The following is a 9042-nucleotide window of genomic DNA, read 5'->3' as shown; positions in this document are numbered from 1 at the left end:
TTTTACCATGTTGGCCAGGCTAGTCTTGAACTCCTGACCTCCGGTGATCCACCTGTCTCGGCCTCCCAAAGTGTTAGGATTACAGCCGTGAGCCACCATGCCCAGCCAAGTGAGTATATCTATTACTTGTGAAGTATAAATTGCCCCATCTCTAAGAAAACGTGGAAATCACCATGAAAATGGCAAGTTTTAGGCTGGGCGCAGTGGCTCATGCCTGCAATACCAGCACTGTAGGGGGCCAAGGCACGTGGATCACCTGAGGTCACGAGTTCGAGACCAACCTGACCAACATGGTAAAACCCCATCTCTACTAAAAATACGAAGATTCGTTGGGCGTAGTGGCAGGTGCCTGTAATCCCAGCTACTTCAGAGGCTGAGGCAGGAGAATCGCTTGAACCTGGGAAGCGGAGGTTGAGGTGAGCCGAGACTGTGCCATTGTACTACAGCTTGGGCAACAAGAGCGAAACTCTATTAAAAAAAAAAAAAAAAGAAAGTAAATGGGGAGTTTTGAACCTTTGAACAAACAACTTCTGGTATCACTCTCCAGTTTTACTTGAACTTGTGAGTGATGATGTGGATACTTAACTTCAAACAGAAAAATATTGAAAACAATATAAATGTCCACCATTAGGAACCTGACTACAAAATTATGGTGCATTCAATCCAAACCATCGATCCTCTTCAGACTGTCAAAAGAATGGGGAAGGGGAGATTTGCTTATTTTTATTTCTTGAGACAGGGTCTCACTCTGTTGCCCAAGTTGGAGTGCAGTGGTGCAATCATGGCTCACTGAAGCTTCGACCTCCTGGGCTCAAGCAATCCTCCCACCTCAGTCTCTTAAAGTGCTGGGATTATAGGCATGAGCCCCTGTGCACGGTCAGGACCTTACACTATTTTTTCTCTTCATGCTTTGTTTGTATCCTAGAAACTTCCAGTGCTTCCTCAGTCCCCACCCTGAGCCCACATATTTATGTCAGGGAAAGTATGCAACATCTCTCCCTTCTTGATACAGGAACTCCCCATCCAGTTTCCCGAATTTCATGCCCTGGATCTTGTCAATGGCCCAGTCAGGACAGAGTTGACAAGGAGCAGACCCATGGTAGGTGGCTCAAGGGAGACAGTGGACACAGGATGGAGGAAGAAAGAGGAGTGAGAGATTGGGGAGGTGGGGAAGGAATGAAGGACAGCACTTCTCAAGGGAATAAAAACCAAGCCCGGCCAGGCGCCTGTAATCCCAACACTTTGGGAGGCTGAGGTGGGTGGATCACCTGAGGTCAGGTGTTCAAGACCAGCCTGGCCAACATGGTGAAACCCTCTCTTTACTAAAAATACAAAAATTAGCTGGGTGTGGTGGCAGGCACCTGTAATCCCAGCTACTCGGGAGGCTGAGGCAGGAGAATCACTTGAACCTGGGAGGTGGAGGTTGCAGTGAGTCGAGATTGCACCATTGCACTCCATCCTGGGCGACAGAACGGGACTCCATCTCAAAAAAACAAAATGAAAAAAAAAAAAACCCAAACCCCCCAAGCTTGTAACATCTTACCTACTAAAGTGCATTTATAAAGGAATTACCCACTGGCTGCCTCATTTTCTCATTCATCAAAAGAAACAAGGATTTATTGAGCCCCTCCTGTATGCTTGGCACTCACGGGGACCAAACAGCCCTGGTACAGCGGGAGAACACAGGTTCAGAAGGATTTTGTCACTTGGTCACACAGTGAGCAAGAAGAGGCAGGATTCAAACCCAAACCAACCTGGTCCCAAAACTCAGAGATAGGTTTCCTAGAGATGACGTGACAGTAAAGAAGGCCCCAGGGGGGACCCCAGTACTCCTTCAGGCAAGACCTAGGGACTGGGGTCTCCCATGGCCGGGATGGCCTTGTCCATGGATCATGTCCCCCCAGCTGCCTGTCAACGCCGAGGACTTTGGCTGGACCACTTAGAGCCCGGTGGGTGTTGAAGTTTAAAAACATTCCATCCCTCCTGGATCTCTAAGGAGGGAAACGTGGGTGGAGGTCAGGGAAGGAGAGGGCAACTCAGTGAGAATGGAGATGGAAGGGGTCTCAGAGGACAAAAGAGGAACTCAGTGCTCGCATATCTAAAAAGGCCAGGGCACGCCATAGCCTCGTTTTCCTCATTTGTAGGACGATGACAAACATGCCCAGGTGTTGCAAGATTGTCTCGTGCACAGCTGCTATCCGGCATAGAGTTAACGTGCAAACGGAGGGTGGCTTAGCAGCTCCAGAAGTCCAGCGCTGTCTGGGGAAGGGGCAGCCATCAGGCCTCTGATGGAGTGCAGTAAGGTAGCCCCAGTGGGAGGCACTCAGGACTTCTGGCCCGCAATGAGAAGTTCCTGAGAGCTGGAAGTTTGGTTGTCATGAGGACGTTGACAGTCTCTATGGTGACAGCTTGGTGAACAGGGCCCCATTGTCCACAAGGAAAAGCCTACGGGGACAGGTGTTCTGTTACCTTGGACACCAGAGTTTGATCACTATGGCAACGGTGGTGGGGTCCAAACCGCCTGGGGGTGGAGCTTGGAAGGTGGCCTGGAACTGGAGTGGGCCTGGGGACAGGGACAGTTTGTTTCCATGGTGAGAGCCAGAGAACTGGATATTGTGTCACCCCGGGGACAGCTTCGGGGAGGGTCATCTCCATGGCGGTGGTGGGTCAGGGTAGGGACAGTCAGAAGTTGAGGTGGAGGTCTCTGGGGTGGGGGCCAGTGAGATGAGAAATATGTGGTATCCGTGGTTACAGCTGCAGGAGGGAGGCACCCTCTGCATGGGTGCGCCTGATGAGGGAAGGGGTGTGTGACTCTAGGTGACAGGTAGCAGCAGGACTGGTTGCCTTGGTGACAGTGGGACCCAGGGCAGCTGCTCTCCATAATGAGTGACATGGATCCTATGGGTCCCCAGGCCTGGGAAGATGGTCTCTTTGGTGACAGTTGGGAAAAGGATGTCAGAGGACAGCGTGGGTTTGCTCTCCCTTCAAAGAAATATCTGAGGGGTGGGACGTGGCCCCCAATAAGTGAGCCAGCTGGCTGTGTGTCAGTCTGAGGTGGCAGATAGAGGTGCTCGCCTATGAAACTAGAGGGGTGGGCCCTGTTACCCAGAAACTTCAGGGGACTCTCAGGGAGAGGGGGACAATGGGAGTCTCCAGTGCTCAGGTCACCATAAGGGAAAACAAGCTCCTTGGCCCACAACCTCCATGTGACCACGGGGAGTGACCCTGAAGTTCCTGTAGTCTCTCCAGGTGAGGAGGAGGAGGATGAGGAGGCACAGTGTCCACGGGACCGCAAGGGACTAGTGTTCAGTCTCCAGTGAGATGCAGAAGATGTACAGCCAGTCTCTAGTCAATCCCGGGGGTCCAGCCACCAGGCGACCACGGTGGCGGTTCGTCTGTTTCCAAGCGGTCTCAGGAGGCGTGGCCAGTCTTCAGGAGCCTGCTGGGTCTGCTGGCCTCTTGAGGTCCTCAGGGGGCGTGGCCTTCATGGAGAAAGTTGGGGAGTTGGGGGAATCCTCTGTCCAGAAGAGGTGAGGGCTGGCCAGGCTCCAGGGAACTCCAAAGTACTGTTCTGCCAGGACTAGCCAATCTTCAGGGACCCCAGGGGCACAGTTAGTTTGTAAGGGACCACAGGGAATGTGGCCAGTGTCCAGGGCTTCAGAGGCGTGGCCAGCCTCCAGGGGACCGCAGGGCTCTAGACCAGTGGTCAAGCGCCCTGGCTGTCCGCCTGCTGCCAGCCTAGACGCGCAGCGGGGTCCAGGCAGCAGGATCGCGCGCGCCCCCTGCCCAGCCGCCGCCGCCCGCCCAGCCCCAGCCCCAGCCGCCGGGTGCCGGGTCCGGTGCTCCTGGAGCGCGGTAGCAGTAGACGCCAAAGAGCCGTCGGGTGGCGTCCGGGAAGCCGAGGCTGCGCACACCAGGCCGGCGGCCTCCGCAGCGCGTGCGCGGGTTCACAATGGGGTAGCGCGCGCTGCCATCGGCCAGCCAACCCGCGGTGCAGCGGTCCAGCAGCTGCAGCTTCCACGCGGCGAACAGCTGCCCCACCTTGGCCACGGCCGCGCCACGCGCAGCACACGCGCGGGCAGCTCCGGAGAAGGGTAAAGGCCGCAGCGGCTTCAGGAAGAACACGCGCCCTGCGGGGGTGGGGTGGGGGGGTGGGTTATTAGTGCAGCTCCTGGGACCCGGCCTCGGGATTCAGGACTGCCCCCCGCATGCAGCCCAGGACTCTGGCCTCGGCTTCAGGATCCAGGAACAGTTCCTCCTTTGCAGCCTGGGACCCCAGCCTAGGCCCAACCAGTGTTGGTGCCAGGCGGTGTGTGCTTCACCTAGGCACTCTTGGGAGAGGGGTCTCCTGTTTCTGATCGCTAAGAGCTGGATGGGGAAGAAGGCCCCAGGCTCGGGGTAGTGTTGTGGCAGAGGCCCGTCTGGGGATGAGGCCTACGCACCCGGCAAGTTGGACGTGAAGCAGAAGGCGTCGTAGCGTTCCTCGGCGTTATGGCGATACCCGTAGTTGCGCACGCCCCCGTTGGCATCACCGCCGTCCCTTGCGCTCCCGGTCCCTCCTAGGCCGCCGCAGGGCTCCCGGGGTCGGTTCACGGGGTATTGCACTGAGCCGTCGCGCAACCAGCCTGCATTGCACCAGTCCAGGCCGTCGCGCCAGGCCGCGTGCAGCTGTTCTGCAGATGCCAGGATACCGTCCTGCTCGGCGCATGCGCGCTGCGCCTCCGCGAAGGTCAGCTTGTATCGGCCTCCACGGGGATGGTAGGGAAAGACCACGCCTGGCAGGGGGCGCACGGGATCAGCCGGCTCACCTCAGCCCACCCTCATGCACCTGACTTCTGGGGTGCTATATGACTCTTCAACTGGGACCTTCCAGTCCGCTCCTCCTCACTCTGGCCTCAGACCTGACCATGACCCTCCCCAGCTCACACCCCACATAGCTGGCTCTCTTCACTTTAAGCTTGGGATTCACTTGACCCTCCCCCTTAACATACTAATTGTGTCCATCCCCTTCTACCGCTGGAGGCCTTTGCTCATGCTCTTTCCACCTTATTCTACCTGTTGGACTCCTATTCATCCTTCAAAACCCAACTCCCAAACCCTCTTCCATTCAGTCCTGTGTGCCTCTGACATTCCCCCAGTACTGGGTCCCTCCCTGTGGTCCAGCCCTGACCCCACGGAGCCTGCGTTCAGTGCTGACTTTCCTAGACTAGGACCCCCTGGAAGATTGGCCTTAGGTGAAGACCCATTTGATTCCCCCAGCATTGTCCAAGGCAGTACCCACTACTACCCTTCTACCTTCAGTTCTGATGACTTTGGAACTTGTCCCTCATTGGACTCACAGTCCGTTCAGCTCAAGTATTTTATGCGTCTGTGTTTGAGGGACGGGAGTTGGGGGTGAGTAGGGCACCCAGGAAAGAGGCAGACAGGGGCCAGGGAGAAAATCTGGAGCTGACAGACTGGGGATTGAATCCTGGCTCTGCCACCAACTAGCACTGTCGTGGGCAAGGCTGTAACCTCTCTGAGCCTGTTGTCCGTCTGCTGGTAATAGCCGTCTCCCTTGGGGTTTTTAGGAAATTAAATTAGAGACTTCTGAGAACTCTTCAGCTAAGCACCTGTCACATAGGAAATGTCCAGTAAAGAAGAGCTGCTGCTATTATTGTTATTTGTTATTGTTAGGGAGGTCAGCCAGCAAGGGCCCTGAAATCTCACCTAGAGTTTTCTAAAGTGAACTGAAAAAGGCCAACCAAATGGGAGGGAATTCTTCAAATAGAACCCCCACCTCCCAGCTCCAGGGTCAGCCAATCAGAGCATCCCACCTTCCAGCTACAGTGATTGGCTCACAGTTGGGCACATGACTCAAGCTGAGCCAGTGAGGGACAACTCTGGGACTCTATCTGCTGCTCCTAGGAAATCAGTCGCTATGCCTAAGCACTGTGGTCTGGTTCCAGAAAGAGAAACCTGTCAGAAGAAAGCCTACCTGGGAAGCAGAGCAGAAGGATGGTTCCTGACATGGTGTGAGTGCCTGGATCTCACTGTGCCTGAATCCTATCCCAGGACTTCTCAGTGTCCTCATTGTGGACATTTTGGACTGGATCCCTCCCCCCCACCTTTGCTCTATGGCCTGTTGAGCAGGAGATGGAGTCTGGCTCTGTTGCCCAGGCTGGAGTGCAGTGGCACGATCTCAGCTCACTGCAAGCTCCACCTCCAGGGTTCAAGAGATTTTCCTGCCTCAGCCTCCCAAGTAGCTGGAATTACAGGCATGCACCATCATGCCTGGCTAATTTTTGTATTTTTACTGGAGATGGGGTTTCGGCATGTTGGCCAGGCTGGTCTTGAATTCCTGACTTCAGGTGATCCGCCTGCCTCAACCTCCCAAAGTGCTGGGATTACAGTCGTGAGTCACCATGCCCAGCCTGGATCACTCTTTGTGGGGGAGTATCCTGTGCCTGGCAGGATGTTTAACTGCATCCCTGGCCTCTACCCACTTGAGGCCAGTAGCAACTGACTTCTCCAGATGTGGCAACCTAAACCATCTCCAGACATCGCCAATGTCCATGGGGAGGAAAATCACCCAGAATCAGATATGGGGGTTCTACCCCACCAACCCTCTAAATGCCTGCAGGCCAACTTGATTTGGTTTATGTCCCTTGCCATCCCTGCCCCCCTCTTTCCTCAGAAGCAAGGTTTATCCTCCCCACCGGGTGATCACCTTCTAGGTCCAGCTTGACCATGCCAGCGTCGTCTTCCAGCTCATTGGTGACTTCGCACTCATAGCGCCCGTAGTCTTGCAGCGTGACATTGCGGAGGACCAGGGAGGCATCCCCAGGCCCGTCGCCCTGCAGCTCAGCCCGCCCACGGTAGCTGCCGAATGCCCGGTGCTGGGGGCCTAGTGCCACGAAGACGTCGGTGAAGGCCAGCGGGTCCACTACCTTTGTCCACTTGAGCCGGACGCCGTCGTGACCATGGGCGGCTGCCTCATAGTGGTAGCGGCAGGGCAAGACGATGGTGCCACCCCGGTGGCTTACCACCTGCCCGGGCGCTGTCTGTACCACTACCGAGCCCGACTCACCCTCTGTGGACAACCAAGCAGGGTTCAGAGAAGGGGCCTAGGGGCAGAAGGGGGGCCCTGGGGAAGGGGTCTCTGTGGAGGGGAAGGTGGGAAGACTCGGGTGGGGGTCGGGAAATTGGAAGGGCCCAGGGGCTCAGGGAGAGGGCGAGGGGCTTAGATGGGGAGTGGTTGGGGGAACCGTGGACGTCAGGAACGCCCTACCCCCTACACCTCTCCGCACTTGGCCTCTTCTGCTTTTCGCGGAGAAGACCACTTTTAGCGGCCCGGACTCACCCAGCACGTGCACGACCTTCTTCCGGCCACGCTGCGCCCCGGCGGGGGCTGTGAGCAGCAGGATGCCCCAGGCCGCTGCCCAGAGCGCGCCGGGACCGAGGGCCGCCCGAGCGCACACCTGGGGGGCGGGCACAGGGCGCTCAGTCCAGCCTCCCAGCCTTGGCCTTTCGGAGGCCTGGCTCCCTCCCGGGCCTGCCTTCCCCACAGGGAGGACCTCGCACACGCCCTTGCCCCCACCCTTTCCGGGGTCCTGCATAACTCCCCCTCCTTCTCCTGGGACCTCACATCCTCGCTCCTGCAATAACCCACGCCCCGAGACTCCCCCCTCCCTTGGCCCCAGATCCCCAGATCCCGCCTCATCCCCCTCACCCCAAAACCCGAGGCTCGCTGCCCCCGCCCCCTTCTGGCCCTGGCCCGGGCCAGGGATGGGGGGGTGGGGAAGAGCTGGAGGAGCGGCGGCAGCAAGGTTATCCGTGCGCCAGGAGACTGCAGCAAACCGGGCCGGGGCGGGCAGGGAGGGGGGAGAGCTGGAGAGACACAGGGAGAGACGCGGGGAGAGAACAGGGACAGAGAGAAAGGCAGGGAGAAGCAGAGAAGAGAGTGCGCCACACAGAAAAAGGGTAAGGGAAGACGGAGAGGCAGAGATGGAGAGGGAGAGACAGGCAGAGGGAGAGACATAGGGGCAGGGGAAGAGACAGAGATGGAGAGGGAAAGACAGAGATGGAAAGGGAGAGACAGAGAGGAAGAGACAGAGAAGCAGAGGGAGAGAGGCAGAGGAAGAGACAGGAGAGAGAGAGAGATGGAGAGGGAGAGACAGAAAGGGAAAGGGAGAGACAGAGAGACAGAGAGAGAGACAGAGGGAGAGACAGGGAGAGGGAGAGAGGGAGAGGCAGAGGGAGAGACAGGGAGAGGGAGAGACAGAGAGGCAGCGGGGGAGAACAGAGAGCAGAGACAGAGAGGCAGAGGGAGAGACAGAGAGGCAGAGGGAGAGACAGAGAGGCAGAGGAGAGGGAGAGACAGGAGAGTGCCAGAGACCGAGAGACTCAGAGAAGAGGAGGAAGAGATAGGGGCAGGTAAAGAGAGAAACGGAGAGGAGAGGGAAAAGGCACAGAGGGTGACAGAGATGGAGAGAAGCAGGGAGAGATGGAGAGAACGGAGAGTGCCAAAAAGAGAGATCAAAGAGGGTGAGAGACAGAGAAAAGGAAGAGACAGAAGAAACTCAGAGGGATATAGATTCAGAGACAGAGAGATACAGAATCCCAGATTGGGGAGACGGGGCACGCACCATCCGCGCCCGCAGCCCCACTTACCATCTTGCCCGCGCGGCCCCCGCCAAGCTGCCCCTACGCACCCGGACTGCGCTCCCCGCACACCCGGTTAGGACTGGGCAGGTCCCTGCAGGCGGCGCAATCCCGGCGTCTGCCTGCAAGGGGAGGAGGAAGGCGAGCAAGGCGGGGTGTGTTAAAGGGGCCGCGGCGGCCCATGCTCCCCTGGAGAGGTGGCTGGAGCGCGGGCGGAGAAAGAAGCGCTCTGGGCTTGGAGTGCAGAGCTAGTTCCCTCGCCCTGTTAGCTGAACTTAGGCCAGGGAAGAATCTCTCTGAGCCTCAGTTTAACCATCTTTGAAATGGAGGAGGGGGCTGAGTCTTCTGTCATGGTTACTGTGCTTTGGCAGGGGACCTGGGGGATCTGGTGAAAGAGAT

General features: G+C 57.3%; 1 protein-coding gene across 1 annotated transcript; it reads right to left on the bottom strand.

Moving 5' to 3' along the window:
• Positions 1-1448: 1448 nt before the first annotated feature.
• HAPLN4 (hyaluronan and proteoglycan link protein 4) lies at positions 1449-8727 on the bottom strand. The gene is made up of 5 exons (XM_023229854.2): positions 8653-8727; positions 7343-7460; positions 6710-7072; positions 4443-4775; positions 1449-4130 (listed from the first exon to the last, which is right to left on the bottom strand). The coding sequence occupies exons 1-5, from the start codon at positions 8653-8655 to the stop codon at positions 3739-3741; spliced, it is 1209 nt and encodes a 402-aa protein (XP_023085622.1). The 5' UTR covers positions 8656-8727; the 3' UTR covers positions 1449-3738.
• Between the last annotated feature and the right edge of the window lie 315 nt (positions 8728-9042).

Source organism: Piliocolobus tephrosceles, chromosome 21 (genome assembly GCF_002776525.5).
Source record: "Piliocolobus tephrosceles isolate RC106 chromosome 21, ASM277652v3, whole genome shotgun sequence".
In the NCBI taxonomy this organism is placed as follows: Eukaryota; Metazoa; Chordata; class Mammalia; order Primates; family Cercopithecidae; genus Piliocolobus; species Piliocolobus tephrosceles.
Note: the sequence above shows the minus strand (reverse complement) of the source record. Positions and strands in the feature narration are given on the sequence as shown.

Bases quoted from the DNA above. Each gene is read 5' to 3' on its own strand.
- HAPLN4 (XM_023229854.2), bottom strand. The intron at 4,776-6,709 runs GTGATCACCCGG...GCCCCCTGCCAG, and splicing joins GGTCAAGCTGGACCTAGAAG to GCGTGGTCTTTCCCTACCAT. The intron at 4,131-4,442 runs GTGCGTAGGCCT...CCACCCCCGCAG, and splicing joins CTTCACGTCCAACTTGCCGG to GGCGCGTGTTCTTCCTGAAG.